Consider the following 18,556-nt stretch of genomic DNA (forward strand, 5'->3'; position numbering starts at 1 on the left):
GGAGTCTGGTTGTGATTCTTCCTCTCCCTCTGCCCCTCCCCCGGCTCACACTCTCTCTAAATAAATACGTAAAAAATTTTAAAACAATAAACATACATGATCAGCATGATATCACTTCCCTTTACTACACATTTTAATGTACCTGGCCCAAAGGTTTTGCTCTAGACCTAGACATCGCTTTTTAGGAAGCCCAGGGTATGAACGCAATTGGTTATTTTACTACAAAATTCAAAGGAAGCAGCAGAAGAGGAGGAAGAGGAGGAGAAGTAGGAAGGAAGGACAGAACAGGAAAGAGAACTAGGAGGAAGCTACATTTTTCTACCTACCCCTGCTATGGGAAACCCTCTTCTTTTTCCGAGTAACACTGGAGGCCAGCTACCATCAGAATCAAGTGCTTCCGCCTGTCACCCAGCCTTTTCAATGAATGGAAAATGAAGAAACCTGCCTGAACTCAGAAACTGATAGAAACAATTTGGCAAGGGCTCAGAAACAAAGTATCCAAGCCGTCGGAGAGCATAAGAAATCCCCCTCTCCTGCCCTCTTCCGCACCTTCACCCCCAGGGCCCAAGTGAGCTAACCAAGATTCACCTGCACCCTCATCTCTGACAACCAGCCAGGGCTCTTCCACTACACTGCTGTCATCTTCTTAAAAAGATCAAAGGGCAGGGCAGCCTGATGGCTCAGCGGTTTAGCGCCGCCTTCAGCCCAGGGCCTGATCCTGGAGACCCGGGATCAAGTCCCACATCAGGCTCCCTGCATGGAGCCTGCTTCTGCCTCTCTCTGTCTCTCTCCCTCTCTCTGCGTGTCTCTCATGAATAAATAAATTCTTAAAAAAATCAAAGGGCAAACGCAGGGCTATTTTTCTTCAAAATACTTACAGGAAAGGGAATTCATGCTACAGAAATGGAAGTCTAATACAGTAAATGAATCCTACCAATCACTGGTTTTGAAGAAGCATAATAAATGAATGTTATTAATAGGTAACTAGTTTTGAATATAAAGCACCAATCCTAAGGTATCTGAATATGGAATATTCCATTTTCCTCATGTTGCCTGCACTACATTACCTGTGGTCAGGTCACTCTTATAGCCTCATTTTAAGAGTCAAAGAATTCCACACCAGTCCCCACTCTGGAGGGGAGAGGGCAGCATAGGGCAGGAACCAGCAGGAGAAATCAGTGTCTCTTGTATTTTTAGAAGGTGTGGAAAGCATAGTGAAGATGTGACAGAGACCATACGAGGCCAGCAAAATCTAACACAACTGCTATCTGGGCCTTTGTAGGAAAAGTCTGAAGAACGATGAGGTAGAAGGAACCCAGAATTCTGACCCTGTCGAGCTGTGCCTCTGGCCTCTTTTATATGAGAAAGCAATAAAACTTCTCTGGTGGTAACCAGTATTTTTCAGATCTTTGAAAACTGGCAGCTAACTCACATAATCTCAGCTGATAACTGGAGGATCTCAAAATTTGATCTGTTCATATAATACAGATAAACCAAATGGGCAGTTTCTGACCAGCGATCCACTCTCTTTGGATACAAACTTTTCTTTTTTTTTTTTTTTTTAAGATTTTATTTATTTATTCATGAAAGACACACAGAAAGAGAGAGGCAGAGACACAGGCAGAGGGAGAAGCAGGCTCCATGCAGGGAGCCCGATGTGGGACTCGATCCTGGGACTCCAGGATCACACCCTGGGCCGAAAGCAGGCTCCAAACCGCTGAGCCACCCAGGTGTCCCTGGATACAAATTTCTTGATCTCTTGTTGCCCAAAGAAAGAATAGGGTATCCCAGTCATCGTGACTCACCTGTCTCTAAGCCTATCCTTCAATGACAGAGGCTCACAGATGAGTGTATCCTACACATCATTGTTTTAATAGAGCAGAACAGTCAGGCTGTGGGAATTTTAGTTTAATTTTATTTAGGGACCATCGACAAGTCACTGACTTAGAGAACACAAAGACAGCAGCCAGATAACTTTGCTGTGCCCAAACCTTCACGGTGCTCTCCTCTCCCCAGTAAGCTCTCCCCTTTTCTTTTAAATGACAGTGACACCTGCTGGGGAAAAGACAGATATGAAAGCACCCTCTGAGAAATCAAGTCTTTTCTTTAAAATATTTATTTATTAGAGAGAGAGAGAGAGAGCGCGTGCATGAGTGGGGGGAGGGGCAGAGGGAGAAGCAGACTCCCTGCCAAGTGGGGAGCCCCACTCAGAACTCGATTCTGGGACCCCAGGATCATAACCTGAGCCAAAGGCAGACGCTCAACCAACTGAGCCAGCCAGGAGCCCCAAGACTTCTTTAAAACAATTTTTGGCTTTCAGTTACAATTTTCATAGGACACTGCCACAACAGAGTCCAAACAGCTTCTAAATTCCTACTACTGCTCTCCCCAAACAGCAGACTCCGGCATGCGCAGGAAGTTCAGGCTGGCCCTTCGGGGCTCCGGAGGGCTGACTTAAAGAAGCTCCCCTTCAAACTTTTACACTAGGAGGTCCAGAGCAGAAAGCTCCCTTGTTGACCTGGCCTCCTTAACTCTTTTCCCACCAGGCACCACGTCTCAGTGCCTGAGCTTCAGAGCTGCCACCCGGCACCCCTAGGCCCTGGCCTTTCCCTCTTCACACTGTTCTAACCTCAGGTGTGATCTGCAGACCACCCAAAGCTGCAGGCTCATCAGGTGATGAGACCCACCACCTACCAATGCTGCTCTAAGCCCCACAGCTACCGAGAATCCCGCTGATGATCTAACGTGGTCTGCCAAATTTCCCTCATTTTAACTCTTGGAAACTTTTCCTACACTCTTGGGAACCTCGATACAAGCCAGCTCCGAGTCTGATGTGGATGTGAAGGCTACATGGGTGGAGACTGCCCTTGGCCTGCGAACACTAAGCCCTGCTAGAGCCAGCCACTGTTCTGGGCGCTGGGGTGACGCCAGAGGACAGAAAAGGCAGCTGTCCTCCAGCCCATGGAGTTCACCTCTCGGCAGGGCCAGAAGGAAAGAAAAAGCCGCAGAGTGAGATACGCAGCAGCAGAGGTAAGGTGCTTGGAAAACCAGGAAAGCAGGGCACGGTGGGTCAGGGGTCAATCCCTGTCTGCTTGCCTTCTCTGCCTAGCATTCTTTTTACCCCACAGGGTGTGTATGTACCCTAACAATACCCTCTCCATATTTATTTATTTAGGATATACTTAATGAGTGCCAATTTTGTGCCAGACACTGGGTATACTATGGAAAACATATGGTCCTTCTCCTTGTAGTAGTTTATAATCTAGTAAGAGATTACAAGTACATTTTGTGGTAAACATGACAATAGTAACAGTGGGACAAGGAACCTAATTCTGGTGAGGAAGTGACAATGAGGTTGGACCCAGAGAACCGCCAACCAGGGGAGGTGTGTGTGAGTGTGCGGACTCTGCGAGCTCACGCCCACCAGCTGGCACAGAGAGGGGAAGATCCTGACCTGAGAGGGAGACTCCACGCTGGCGAGGACTGAAGCAGCCCCAGTGTGGCTGGGGTTTGGTGCCTCAAGGGAGAGTCGCTGGGCCTGAGGCTGGAGAGGCAGGCATAGGCTTTGTAAGCAGTTTGGAATCCATCTGGTGGCCCATAGCTGGAAGAGCACCCATGGTGTTCCTGTTCTGGCTGCAGCACAGAGGAGTCTGGAGCCTTCAGTTTCAGGGAGAAGTTCTCCAGGAACAGGCTCCTCTGATTACAAGTTCATGGAGAGTTGACATACTCTTTCACTGCTATTAAACTCAACATGCAGGTAACCTGATCAAGAACCTGTCTGTGTAGGCTCTAGAGCCAGGGGGTCCTACCTGCTTGCCTGATGTCGCCTTCACAAGTAAGGGAAACAACATAGTAGCCAGGGCCCACAGCAGCAGCCCCCCTCCTTCCTCTACTCCACAAATCCTGCGGGGGCACCCTTGGGACGTTAGGTTCCTCACCAGGGACTTAACAGAGCAGGGAGCCCAGGGTGCCCAGAGCACCAAGGCATTTCCATCTTACTACCCAAGTCATACTACCAAGACATTCTTTTCTTTTTTTTTTTTTTTTAATTTTTATTTATTTATGATAGTCACAGAGAGAGAGAGAGAGAGAGAGAGAGAGAGAGAGAGGCAGAGACATAGGCAGAGGGAGAAGCAGGCTCCATGCACTGGGAGCCCGACGTGGGATTCGATCCCGGGCCTCCAGGATCGCACCCTGGGCCAAAGCCAGACGCTAAACCGCTGCACCACCCAGGGATCCCAAGACATTCTTTTCTTTAAAAATTTGAAAATAGGGATCCCTGGGTGGCGCAGCGGTTTAGCGCCTGCCTTTGGCCCAGGGCGCAATCCTGGAGACCCGGGATCGAATCCCATGTCGGGCTCCCGGTGCATGGAGCCTGCTTCTCCCTCTGCCTGTGTCTCTGCCTCTCTCTCTCTCTCTCTCTCTCTGTGTGACTATCATAAATTAAAAAAAAAAAAATTGAAAATATTGAAGATGTACAAAACGACATTAAAATCAAATAATTAACAAATCTTCATGCATTTATCATCAGCTTAAGAAATAAAATGTTGCCCATTCCACCAAAGCCTCATTTTCCCCTCCCTTCCTGACTGTATACTCTGAAATGATTCCCACCATGGGCAATTTGAGGTTTTTCATTCCCATGAATCTCTCTAGAGATATAGTATAGTGGCTATGGGCACGGACTTGGGGTTTACACTTCAGCTCTGCCCCTTACTGGCTGGTGGCCCTGGGTAAGTTACTTAAACTCTCTGTCATTCAGTTGTGCTATCTGTAATATATGGGTAAGTGTGTGTGGGGGGGTGAACTGGGGGTAAGAGAACCTTACTGAGAGGGTTCTTTGAGAAATGAATGTTAATATAAGTAAAGAACTGTTCAGAACAATGTCTAGCACATAATAAGTGCACTATAAGTATTATGTTAAAGAAAAAACGGACACTGGTTAAGGATGGTGAGGCAGGCTCCATCCAGGACTGTCACGATGGGCTGAGAGGTGTAGGGACCATTTACAGGGTCGGAGAGAGAGACTGAGCTGGACTCTGAGGGCAGCGGGGACAGGTGGGGATTTGTAGCCACGGGGAGGTGGGGGAGAAGATGGAAAATCACTAAGAGGAAATGTCAGGGGTAGGGGGGCTTCTGGCTAAATTGAAAGAGCAGGACCCTGGCTGAAGGCAGGCCAGGGTGTCAGGCATCACCCTGGGGCAGGGGGAGGATGAGGAACTTGATCAGATATCAGAGAAGCGGGGAGGGTGTGTTCTGATGAAGCTGACTTAGCAGGGTTCTTGTTAAAACTGGATTTTACAAGGAAGTACACAGATGGGCCTAGGAGATGGTCCAGGAGCCTGACTGACGTTTATTCAACAGTCCTGGCCAGTCTTAATAATCTTCCTCATTCCTCTTCCATTCTTGGAAGCCATGGGAAGGATTTTAGGCTGATGAACAAAAACTCAAAGTCACGTGATATGAAGTGCAATCAGTGAACTAACTAAAGAACGGAGGCAGAGACTCTGATAGGAATGACTGTGGTTAACTCAGCACGGTTACCACAGATACTGACAGCTGTATTCAGGACTGGAGGATTAGATCTCTAGTCTGGCCCTAAACCACCCCACTTAATTTGGGTCTCAGATTTCTATCATCTGGAAAGTGTCAAACATTATACAAAAGTTAAAGGGCAGTCATCCATCCCACTGTTTTTAAAAGTGTTCCCGGGATCCCCACATCGGGGTCTCCACGGGGAGCCTGCTTCTCCCTCTGCCTGTGTCTCTACCTCTATCTCTCTGTCTTTCATGAATAAATAAATAAATAATCTAAAAAAAATTAAAAGTGTTCCGGAGCAGTAGTCAAAGTTGTCTCTCCCTGCCCCCTCCCCAATACGCACCCAGGGGGCAGGACTGATAGGAGTCTGGTTCACAGCTGCAACGGGGCTTCAGGTGTGGATGAGACCCCAAGCAGGACCCCTGGCCCCCTGCACCCATGTGGTTTGGCAGGTGGTGCCCTGGCTGCTCTCCACTGTACCAGCTCTGACTGGAAGCACAGTCCTGGAGATGGTGGCCGTTTCTGTGCAGGGTCCTAGCTCCCCATCACTGCCTTAGAGGCAGCTTCCCAATCACTGCGCTGTGGCGGGGACACTGGGCTTCACTTGAAGTCCATGGTGCCGGTGAGGCCTCCCTGATCCTTTCCCAGAGAACAGCTGTTTGGGATGACACTGTGGGGAATCATTTCTGGAGGCCCAGCCTAGGGTGCATCCCCTCCCTCTGGCCTTGCAATGATTTTACAAGCACCTAATTCCTTGTACTTAAAAAAAATCTAGAGCGGTTTCTATACATTTCAACTAAACTCTGATCAAGAGCACAGATCCTTTTTTAGCAAGTAGTATATTCAGCTCTTTCACTCACCTAGACAACATCATGGTGTGTGGTCATGACCTAGATATTCAACAATGGTTTCCTTGTAATGGCATTTGCTGTAACGAGACTTCGTTACACATGCCTTCCATCAGAATCCCATGGGACGCTACAATAAGCTTAAAGCGCACTAACAGGTAGGCATGCAATGATGTATTTGAAAAGTAACTCTTTAGGGACGCCTGGGTGGCTCAGCGGTTGAGCGTCTGCTTTCAGCTCATGGCATGATCCCGACGTCCTGGGATCAAGTCCCACACCAGGCTCCCTGCAGGGAGCCTGCTTCTCCCTCTGCCTGTGTCTCTGCCTCTCTATGTCTCTCATAAATAAATAAATAAATAAAATCTTTAAAGAAAAAAAAAAGTAACTGTTTATAAATAAATGTCAACCTAGAGGGACATGTTAACATGTCTTATTTCTGAAATTTGCATGCCTCTTACAATAGATGTATAAATTTAATAGTTTCCTCATTATCCCTCCAACTACATCTGTGGGTAAGACATTAAAATAATGATGTCCTTTAACTGGTGGCATCTTAAAAGTTAAGAAATAGAAATATTTGTATGATAAAGCATAGAATTTCTCTTCTGTACAGATACCACATAGTGACAGAAGAAAAATATTCAAAAATCATGCATTAATTCTATTTCCAGAATATATTCTTAGAGATTCAGTTTCTTAAAAGTTACAATTTACTTAAATACATGTAAAAGAGAACTATTTTCCAGGGCTAAAGTAATCTGTGATTCTAAGGAAGATTTTCATTATTACAATCTCTTTCTGCAACCTACACAGCAGCAAACACTATAGCAAGCTCTTTAGAACAACAAGAGGTGAGGGGAAGACAGCTACGTGCAGGAGGGTCCATCTGCTGTGTTTATTGGCAGTCCCGGTGGGGTATCAAGCTGTAGCCTTCTGTGTGTTCTGTTGACGGCTTCTGGATGATCTGTCACCATGGCAACTTCGGGAGCTCAACTCAAAATGAGCACAGACTCATTAACTACTAACTACATTATCTTAGTGCCTGTTGCTAATGAGAAAATGCTATTTAGAGATATTTTCTATTCTAATGTATTACAGTTACCTCTCTAAAAAGCATGAAATTAAATTAAATGCTACTCTTAGGCCATCAGACTGGATAATATGAATGTGAAAGTAAGTTTATTTTAATAATGACTACTAACAGTAAAAATCATTTTATTAGAAGATTACTTTGTTTTGGTCCTTGGATTCTTCTACTCTAAAACAATGTGCTATTTATCATACAGGCAAATATTTTTAAGTTCTTTTAAGCAACAGTGGGGAGATTTAGAAGATTAAAATAGAAACTTTCGATAACAGTGTATGTTAAAGACAAGTAACGAATACAGCACTAATACATATTGGCTTTTCTATCATCTTCTCAATATGCAACATTAACTGGAAACACTCCTGGGATGAGGCAACACACTGGACAGACATGAAGGGTGAACAGAGTCCACTGAGCACAAAGCTTCTCAGCTTTCTCACCTCCAGCTTGACCTTGTCCCTTTCCATGCTCAATCACCTGTAACTGAACAAGCTCTTGAAAAACAGCAAATCCTAGATCTCATGAAACACAGAATGTTTAAGTGGAATTATATCTGAAATGTGTTCTCTTGGGGCATGCACACTGCCTTGTGTGGTAGGATTGGGTGTGTGTTTTCTTTAATAAAAGTAAAAACTGTAGAATAGCAATAATCCCAGGATGTTTGTTCTCTCAAAGTGCAGAATCCTAGAACCTGCCAGAAGAGGGAGCCCAAGTCAGACTATGCCAACATTTAGTAGAAGAGGGATGGGGAAGGGAAGGAAATCGGCCATGTTACAATTTGATTCTGAAAAAGAATATTCCACCTCTACATGCCCTGTGCACGTTGAGTCCCCATCTACCTTAGCCTCATTGACACCAGTATCCCACCTTGCTGACGATTCACCTTCTAGGCCAGCTCTTTGTTCAGTTTCTGGAGAATGCTACGCAGGCTGGCCAGCCTTTGCAAATGCTGTTCCCTCTGAATGTGGAAGCCCATGAATCTCCATCTCTCCAGCCTAGCTGCCTTCTCTCCGTCAGATCCTGATGCAGCCTATGCTCTCACTAGACAATGTTCCTGTCCTTCATAGTAGCCATCCCAGTCAATACTGACACATACAGCACTGCGATTGATGTTTTTGCCCATTCCCCATAAAACTCCAAGCTCCAAGAAGGTGGGAAGCATATCTGGGGGTTCAGATGGGATCTTTTGGTGGTTTTTTTTTTTTTTTAATCTTTTTCTCCCCATAGTAAACAGTGCCAGGCAAACAATAGGTGTTTGGTGACTATCTGCTGGATCAGATGATGAACGCAGTTGGTCTCCAAGTTCTGCTGGCTCTACCACACGACCCTTCCTGTCCATCCTCACCATGCAGCTATCATCTGGAGCATAAAGTGTGCAGTGGTCTAACTGTACTGGCTGCATCCAGTTCCCTCTCCACTGTCTGATTCATCTTTAATCTGGCCTGTTCCATGATCTTTCTAAAACATCAATCTCATGACGTCACTCTCCCACTTAAAATCTCCAGTGGCTCCCTCTGGTCTAAAAGGTCAAATCTCAAGTCCTAATATGGACTCTATGAGCTAGCCTCCCTGCCCTCCACATTGTCCCTCATTTCAACTCCTTCCTTTCTTCCTTTTTTCTTTTTTCTTTTTCTTTTCTTTTCTCTCTCTCTCTCTCTCTTTCTTTCTTTCTACAGGCTATTAAGTGTGCTCAATCCTACTGGCCTTGTGGGTGGGTTCAAAATGGCTGAGATAAGGCATCCTCTCTTGTCTCATTTTCATGGCTAACTAGGGGACAATTGGGAAAGGGGCCAACCCTAGCATGCATTCATCTCATTCTATAGCAGTTTTTGCCTTTCCCCCAATTTTCTCACTTATTTTTAAAAACAGGCCATCTTTTCTTACAGAGACATAACTAGTAAATAGAAACATGACCAAGTGAATGTACTTAAATCCTTTCAGGCAGAAGATGTGGGATACATAAACCACAACCCTCAGAACATTTTAGTGCATTCATTTGCTTATATAACTCTCCCTACTAATACATCCCTCTGAGAACAGGGAACTTATCTCTGCCGTCTGATAGATATTTGTTAATTGTTTGTTTAATTAATGAACTTGACAACTCTAGATAGGAAAATTTGACTAAATAGCTCATTTATTAATGCAATCTTTAGTAGGTGTGTTAAAAGCAAGACAAAATGTGATCACAACTAAAAGTGCATATCTTCTGACGTTACATTTGTAACTATATTACAAAAAGCTGCAGACATGGAGAGAAAGGGAAGTGACAGAAGATGAAGGAAGCTAAGCTACAGTGCTGAATCTTTCTGCCCAACTCTAGAGGTCAATTTAATATTAGAAACCAATCCAGAGGAGCACCTGGATCAGTTAAGTGTCTGCCTTTGGCTTAGGTCAGGATCCTGGAGTCCCGAGATTGAGCCCCATGCTGAGCAGGGAGTCTGTTTGTCCCTCTGCCCCTACTCCTGCTCCTGCTCTCTCTTTCACTCTCACACTCTCTCAAATAAATAAATAAATAAATACATAAAAACCTAAATAAACAATCTTAAATAAGCAAGTAACCCAGCTTTTTTAAAAGTAGCAAAATATTTGAATATTCACCAAAGATACACACAAAAAAGCACATGAGGATAACACTCCATACCATCAGCCATTACAGAAATACAAATCAAAAGCACAATGTATCAGAATGTACATGTACCAGAATGGCTACAAGGATCAAGACTGATTTCCAAGTGTTGGTAAGGATGTAGCATTGGGAAGTGGTTATAACCACTTTGAAAAGGTTTTGGAGTTTCTTGGAAGGTTAAAAATAGATATACCCTAAGATACAGCCTTTCTACTTCTACATATTTACCACAGAAAAATCAAAGCACATATCCATACGGAGACTTGTATACCAAAGCTCATAGAAGCTTTGCTCATGAGAGCTAAAAATAAGAAACAACTCAAAGGGACAAATTGTGATATATCCAAACAATGAAACTCTATTCAGCAATAAAAAGGAGTGAACTGCTGAAATACACAACAGGAATGAATATCAAAAGCATTACTCTGAGCAAAAGAAGCCAAGAGTGCATCCTGCATGAGTCTGCTGATCTAACCGGAGTCTAGAAAAGAAAACAATCTGTAGTGATGGGAAGCAGATCAGTGTTTCCCTACAGACTGTTGAAGGTGGAGAGGGCATGAGAACTGGGTTGGCAGGGGTGCAGGGAGACTTCCAGGAGTGATGGATTACTGTCTTCATTGTGGGGATGGTTTCACGGATCACATCTTAATAAGTCTTGGTGCACATACCAAGACTTATTAAACTGTTCTTTTTAAACATGTGCAGTTTACTGTGTGCCAATTTAACTCAATAAAGTTTAAAAAAAAAAGCAGAGCAATAATCTGTTATATGATTTCTCAGAGAGCAGCCTGTCAACCTCCTTTAGAGCTATAAACTGTAACTTTCTCTATAAACTTGGAGCTGCCTTTACATTTAACGTTTTAGCTTGGTTAAGCTAAATAAACAGATGTGGACTTTTACTCTATCTGAGACTTAAGGGCCCTCAAGAAGATGCTTAAAGGGTTTATAAAAGGAGCACTGTGCCACCTCCTTGCCACCAGTGGATTTATACTTCCTTCCTTCTAAAATTCAATGAAGAACTTATAAGTATGTACCTGCTTAGTTGTTTCTTCCCTCCCCCCCCCCCGATAATTTTTATCCTTTTAAATTGCCTACATGTTTGGAGAAAATACCGTATCTTAATACACTTTCTTCTGTTCCCATGGAAAAAAATTAATGCATTTATTTTATATTCTTTCTGCCAGGTACTGAACAGTAAAATTAAATAGCTACTTTAAATATAGAGAAACATGGCTAAAGAAAGACATCTAATATTTAAAATCCTATAAGATTACATCCCATAAAGATCCCTCACATAATGAATCTCTTAGGAATTTCAGCCTTGGGGATCCCTGGGTGGCACAGCGGTTTGGCGCCTGCCTTTGGCCCAGGGCGCGATCCTGGAGACCCGGGATCGAGTCCCACGTCGGGCTCCCGGTGCATGGAGCCTGCTTCTCCCTCTGCTTGTGTCTCTGCCTCTCTCTCTCTCTGTGTGACTATCATAAATAAATAAAAAAAAAAAAAAGGAATTTCAGCCTTATTTGAAAAGATCCTAAGTTACTTCTTAAAATGAATGATTATACTGATAATGGATATACAATATTGATGTCTCCTTCATCTTCATATAACAGCAGAAAAAAAATCTGACAGCCAGAAGATAGGGGTTCTAGTTCTGCCACTAACTATAGCTGTCAAAACTTGTACAGATTGTTTAGCCTCTTTGAATTTCATTTCTGAACCAATGAAGAACTGGGAAATTTCTAAGGATCCTTCAAATGCTAAGATTTTATTAATTTTGCAGACAGGCAAACAAAATGTCATATTTTATAAAATATACTGTGCCAAGCGCACTAACTAGACTTTTAACTATTGCTTCTAAGGATAACTCATACATTCAAAATAATATTTGTTTTGTTATGTGGATACATGTAAACTCAAGGAATCTGGCCAATTTTATTACACAGTGTAATTCAGGAAAACACAGATGTGATGCCTTATGAAAGCTAACTGCTGAATATTGTGTTGAGCAAATAGCTCACAACTGAGCAAATATCACTCAGCCGACTCTGCTAAAAAGAAGGGCCACCTAACTGGTAAAACACAGAGATGTGGATTCTCACTCATATTTGTTCAAATCTAGATCTGACTATGAAATTGGGAAAGCATCCTTTAAGCTTCAATGCTCATCTTCATTCATACTGAGAAAACCATATGTTTATAGAATGAGCCTTAATAGGAATACAGCACAGTGCAAACAAAACTGTGACCCCAAAATCTTTATCACTGAATGTGAGGCTGCTGAAAGAATATGGTTTCAATTGATTTACATTAACAAAAGCACATATATATTTTCTTAAAATTAGCATTACAAATTGAATGTATGGCAAAGTTGAATACCCAACCGTAAAACTTAAATTATAATCCTTGCAAGCAATATTAGGAGACTAATCATAATACATGAATTTATAAAAGTATAGGACTCAAAAGCATAAAGCATTAATCATATGGAGTTTGAGACATATTGGGTCAAGATACTTGCTTTCATACATGATGTAATTAACTTTGAGCTTCTTGTATGAAAACTTATCTATTTTATGAACTTTAGAAAATCTGGTCAAAACCAATGAATTAAATTACTTCATGTTTATGGGCATTATAATTAATCTTAAAAAAATTAAATCCATAAAAAACCCTAGAAACCCTAGGCTCACAAAGTCATCACATCACATATAAAGCTACTAGTATCTGTGCTCAAATTAAGGGCAGCACCCAAAATAAAGGAAAGAGATTACTGATAACCAAAGCAAAACCCATCTTACAGCATCCGACACTCAGATACCAGGTCCTTCAAAGCAGAAATACAATATGTAAGTGAGGTCATGTCTGATCACCTTCCTCCAACTGTGAGAGCATCTCTAGTCTTACTAAAGGCATTAACAGATTATTGTGCTCAGCTACCTCTTTCTTGAAGCAGAAATTATGAGAAACTATTTTGTTTGTGAAAATCTCATACAACGGTTTTCAAATTGTTCAGTGTAGCTCTTTGAGGCACAGGGGCTGGGGAAGTGTTAATTAGGGGAAGCAGCAGGCCCTGCCTGTCTTGTCCAACACACATGTCCAGTCAGAAATTCAGAATCACCTTCCTGTAGTTAATTTTAATTTGAGCCAGTAATAATGGAGCATCTGAGAAAAATTTAAGCCTTAATACTGCTAATATTCATTAATGAATTATCCAGTAGCACTGTTATTTATAATTTAAAAGCTTTTTTTCTTCTGTTTAGGAGACATTAATAAACATTATCATTATGTGTGCTAAGGCTAAGGCTAGATATAGTTAGCACAACTGATGACAAATTACACCCAAAGGAGTAGTAATTTAGAGAAGATAAAAGGAGAAGAGACAACACCAGCACACTTTGGAGTAAGTAAAGAAATGCTCATCAGAATAGTAACAGGAAATAATAATTCTGTGTTGTGTAACAGGATCACTATACAAACATAAGCAATTTGTTACTATTTGAAGAGAAAACATTGACAATGACAAGAGAATATGGTCAGTATTAAATCAGGTTATAAAAACTTCTCAGAATGTTAAAAACAAAAGGAAATAAATATCTCAAAACAATAATGACAAGTGGAAGAAACCACTGTTTCTTATTCAAGATCATAACTGCTAATGCAACCATGTACCACAACCCTTTGAACCTTCTGGAAAAGTGTGCTGTACATTCATACTTCTGGGGGTGAGAAACAAATGTCCTTTCTGGGGTCTGGGCTGCCTTTTAATATTTACTTTATATGAAATCCCATCTTACTGTGACCCTGGGAGCTCGGAGGCCCACTGTGCAGGGGTCAGAAGTCCACCTCTCTCAAGTCCTCTCCTTGCATGAGCAGCTGGCCAGGCACAGGCTGCTTAACTCTCATGTCAGCCTCAGTTTCTTCATGGTCACCTAATACCTGCCCTGCTCAGTTTTGAAGTTCAAATGAAGTCATATACATAAACTTTGTTTTGGAAACTCTAAGATGCCAAACAAAAGCAGGGTATTAGTAGCAACACCTACCACCTGAAACTGCACTCTGATAAGTCTTTATAGCACTCATGCCTACACGTACAACTGTGTCCAACAGAAACTTTAAAATCCTAAAAATTTCCAGTTATTTATAGCTCACTTTTACTGAGCACCAATTATGTGCTGGGCACCAAGCTCTTTTCATACATGATCTCATTTAATCTTCACAGGAGCTTTATGAAGTGGGAGCCACTCACTTACCAGCTTTCTCATTTTCAGTAGGAAATACCTGAAGCTTGGAGAAATGAAGTAACTGGCCCCAAATTCAATAGAGCTGGCAGCTGGAGCTCCTGTGCACATGCTTCTCCTCATCTGACCAGGGCAAGCACAGGGTGAAACTGGTAGTGCTGCTTCCACTGTGCTTCTTCTCCAGCAAATCCCAGGGACACCTTGGTGCCTAGAGGAACTACATGTGTTTCCAATACCTGCTAAGACCCTAACAAGTAAATTTTCTACTTAAAAAATAAAAAAGAAATCTTCTATATATCAATAAGCGAAGAGGGAATACAGAAAGAATATAACTCTTTTTGTTATGTTGTCGGCAAAGAGAAATTAGAAGCTTCAAAAAAATTCAGTATCTTTCAGTTGTTCTTTTCAAATTGGATCACCTTTATCAGTTTAGTCCTTGTTTAGTGAACGGTAAACCAAAGGAAAAGTAAAAAACATTGTTCAGAAAGCGAACAAAACATTCTTTAGGCATTTTAGATTAAACAAATGCCAATGAAATGCAGATGTGAATGAAACCAGTGAGAAATGAAGAAGTACACAGGGAATGATAAAAAGCAGCAGCCAGGGTCAGATTCCTTGTTTTTAACTGTCAATTAAAATAACAGTCATCTTCATCATACAAAGTGTGGTTCTGTCTTAAAATGTACCGCCCCCAAATAAAATAAACTTACCTTTGGTTTTTTGATCAGCAGCCTGGAAAAAAAAAAATCAGAAACTCTTTAGGAATAATAATGTGTAGAATGTGCACATCTATGAAAGTTTATAAGCAGACTTCAATACTAGAAATTTTAAAAAACAAGTTTTTACCCAATTTATTAAAATTTATTACTGAGAAAATGTGTAATTGTCCACATGCTATTATGAGCCAATATTGATCTAAAGATAAAAGAAAAAGAAAAAGAAAAGAAAACCTATCTGGAAGCTCATCAGAGTCTCTGTATTTTAACAAAGACTAAAAGGTACAGTTTAAAATACAAGGTACATTAAACTAGGTAAGACCAACAACAAAAAGCCTAACGTGGTATATTAAATGCCGTAAGATTCACGTAAGATAAGATTTATAGAAGGACATTTAATTTTTAATATTTACCAACAGGATTCATAAAAGAACATTTGCCAAACCTGTAATAATTATTTCTAGCTTTCCTAATAAAATCAGTTACATGGCCCTTTCCTCATTTCTCAGCCATGGCTGTTCCGGACAATTTGCAGTAAGTGGAATAGCATAGCATGGACATTCTTTATAACAAACAACGAAAATCAGACTTCTTTAATACATAGCTCTACTATTTCTAGTTCCTTAAGAAAGACATTCTGTGGCTGTCACCTTATATTTATTTCGCTAGTACTTCTATTTTTTGCTAATTATAGACTAAGCATATTGATTTTTGAGGTCATAAAATGGAATTCTAATATAATGGTTGTGACAATGCAAAATGAGACACACAATGATCACAGGCTATGAAGTAGGAATGCCAGTCAAACCTTTTTCTGAGCACCTTCCTTCTTTTTCTTTTCTTCCTGCTTTTTCTTTTTCTTTTCTTCCATCAAACGTTCCTCTTTTTGTGTTTCTTGTTCTTTCTCCCTATGGAACAAAGAAAGGTGGCATTGCTATAATGTCCATTTTAAGTCAAACAATGAAAAAGCATTAGCTGCAGGAACTTTTAGGTGAGACTGAGTTGCTTGCACAGTATGCAGAAGGGCATTCCAAGAGGGGCATGGAACATGGGGCATTCTTCCAAGGCCACCACTTCCCAGGGTGACCCTGACAACGTTAGTGGTTCAGTGGTCGTTTATTTTACCCATGGGTCGAACACCATGCTTCTAGCAGGACGCATGTTAGGCAATAAGGGTATGAAATAGAGTAAGACACTGTTACGAAGGTCCGGCCTCAGACCCACACCTCTCAGTGTTGTCTCAGGAGCCACATCATCAGCAGGCTTCTGACAATGTATTAAAAATGCAGGTTCCTGGGTTCCACCCTAACCCAACCAAATCAGAGTCTTTGGAGGTGATTCTCATGCACATTATATGTTTGCTTGAAAAATCGATTATTTTAAAAATTTTTTACCCAAGTTTAGTGGTTCAGCACTTATGTACAATACCCGGTACTCATCACAGCAAGTACCCTCCTTAACCCTCATCACCCATTTAACCCATCCCCCTGCCCACCCCCCCTCCAGCAACCCTCCATTTGTTCTCTATAGTTAAGAGTCTGTTTCCTGGTTTGCCTCCCTGCCACCCCATGTTCATCTGTCTCTTAAATTCCAAATGAGTGAGATCATGTGGTATGTCTTTCTGACTTATTTCACTTAGCATAATACTTTCTAGCTCCATCCATGTCATTGCAAATAGCAAGATTTCATTCTTTTTTGATGGCTGAGTAATATTCCATTGTGTATATATACCACAACTTCTTTATTCATTCATCAGTTGATGGGCTCTCTCTGTAGTTTGGCTACTGCTGATAATGCTGGTGTAAACATCAGGGTACATGTACACCTTTAAATTCATATTTGAGTAAATACTTAGTAGTGCACTTGCTGGATGGCAACAAGCTTATAACTTTTGGGGAATTCTTATACTGTCATCCAGAGTGGCTACACCAGTTTGCATTCCCACCAATAGTGGGAATGGGCATCTTTTCAAAGAGAAAGCAATTCTTTTTCTTTTCTTTTAAGAGTTATTTATTTATTTATTTATTTATTTATTTATTTATTTATTTAAGATTCCTACATGATATGTTTGTTTGAAAGGGCAATTTTAAAAATAAATTTATTTTTTATTGGTGTTCAATTTGCCAACATATAGAATAACACCCAGTGCTCATCCCATCAAGTGCCTCCCCTCAGTGCCCGTCACCCAGTCACCCCCACCCCCCGCCCACCTCCCCCAATTTTTTTCTTTTATTTATTTATTTATTTATTTTTAATTTTTTTCTTTTAAAGTAGATTCCACGACCAGTGTGGAGTCCAATGCAGGGCTCAAGCTCATGCCAGATATCAAGATTTGAGCTGAGGGCAGCCCGGGTGGCTCAGCGGTTTAGCGCCGCCTTCAGCCCAGGGCCTGATACTGGAGACCTGGGATCAAGTCGCACATCCGGCTCCCTGCATGAAGCCTGCTTCTCCCTCTGCCTGTGTCTCTGCTGCCCCCCACCCCCACCCCGTGTGTGTGTCTCTCATGAATAAATAAAATCTTTTAAAAAGATTTGAACTGAGATCAAGAGTCGGATGCTTAACCAACTGAGACACCCAGGTGTCTCAAAAAGCAATTTTATCTATCTATCTATCTATCTATCTATCTATCTATCTATCTATCTATCTTTCTATTTATTTTAGAGAGAGAGCACATGGAGGGGGGAGAGGCAGAAGGAAAGGGAGAGAGAATCTTGAGCAGGTTCCAGGCTCAGTGTGGAGCCCAACATGGGACTCCATCTCCTGTCCCTGAGATCATGACCTGAGCTGAAATTAAGAGCCACCCAGGCACTCCGAGAGCAATTATTTTTTAAACAGATTCCTACACAGCATGGTGAGCTACTATAAGGATACGCAGGAGCACAGCACAGAGTAAAAACCACTTGGAAAGGTCAGCCTGTAAGCCAGGGCTTGCACACTGCAAAAGCATTTGGCTGGCACAGAGTAGTGTGTTAGATATCAATTTACTGCTGGGCAATTCCAGTCAACCTTCAACACACATTCTGCAGTAAACGGGCAGTTCCTTTAAGTATTTCTCCTTTCCAGGGAGCATACCTGAGCATGTAGCTTTAAGGACACCAGTGATTACACCAGCCTTGAGCCAGAAAGGGTGGTCCCACAGCAACCTCGCAGCACGTGGTCTAGTGTCACCTGTCTGTGACCCTTTCAGCAGACACTGTTATGCTCTGGGCTTCCTGCTGCTTGCCCTACCCTACATTCATGCCTTGTGGTCCTGCTGATGACAGGGCCCTCCAGACTGGGACCCCGTGTGCACCACATCTCCTGCTGCACTGCTATTCCTACTTCCTCAGCACAGCCCATGGCTGGCCATTGACTGCAGCTTGCCACCAGGAGGGCCGCCCCCAGGACCCCGTTTTCCTGTGTGGCCCTGTGACTGGCTACTGGCTGTGGCTTTCCTGAGCCAGTCCTGTGTTCTGGAGGTGTGTTTCCTGCTGCCCAGCAACTGCACACTTGCTGACATG

General features: G+C 42.3%; 1 protein-coding gene across 5 annotated transcripts in view; it reads right to left on the reverse strand.

Annotated features, from left to right (window-relative positions):
• TNRC6C (trinucleotide repeat containing adaptor 6C) overlaps positions 1-18,556 on the reverse strand; it is a 153,403-nt gene that overhangs the window by 88,626 nt on the left and 46,221 nt on the right. For 4 of the 5 annotated variants that reach the window (XM_025468138.3, XM_025468137.3, XM_025468139.3 and 1 more), the window contains exons 2-3: positions 15,865-15,964; positions 15,051-15,072 (exon numbers count right to left, since the gene is read on the reverse strand). In XM_025468138.3, coding sequence (XP_025323923.3) covers positions 15,051-15,072; positions 15,865-15,927 — 85 coding nt within the window. In that variant the 5' untranslated portion in view covers positions 15,928-15,964. Of the gene's footprint in view, positions 1-11,396; positions 11,578-15,050; positions 15,073-15,864; positions 15,965-18,556 lie in introns of those variants that run through there. The other variant, XM_049113885.1, reaches the window with a different exon arrangement.

The sequence above is a fragment of the Canis lupus genome, chromosome 9 (genome assembly GCF_003254725.2).
Source record: "Canis lupus dingo isolate Sandy chromosome 9, ASM325472v2, whole genome shotgun sequence".
In the NCBI taxonomy this organism is placed as follows: domain Eukaryota; kingdom Metazoa; phylum Chordata; class Mammalia; order Carnivora; family Canidae; genus Canis; species Canis lupus.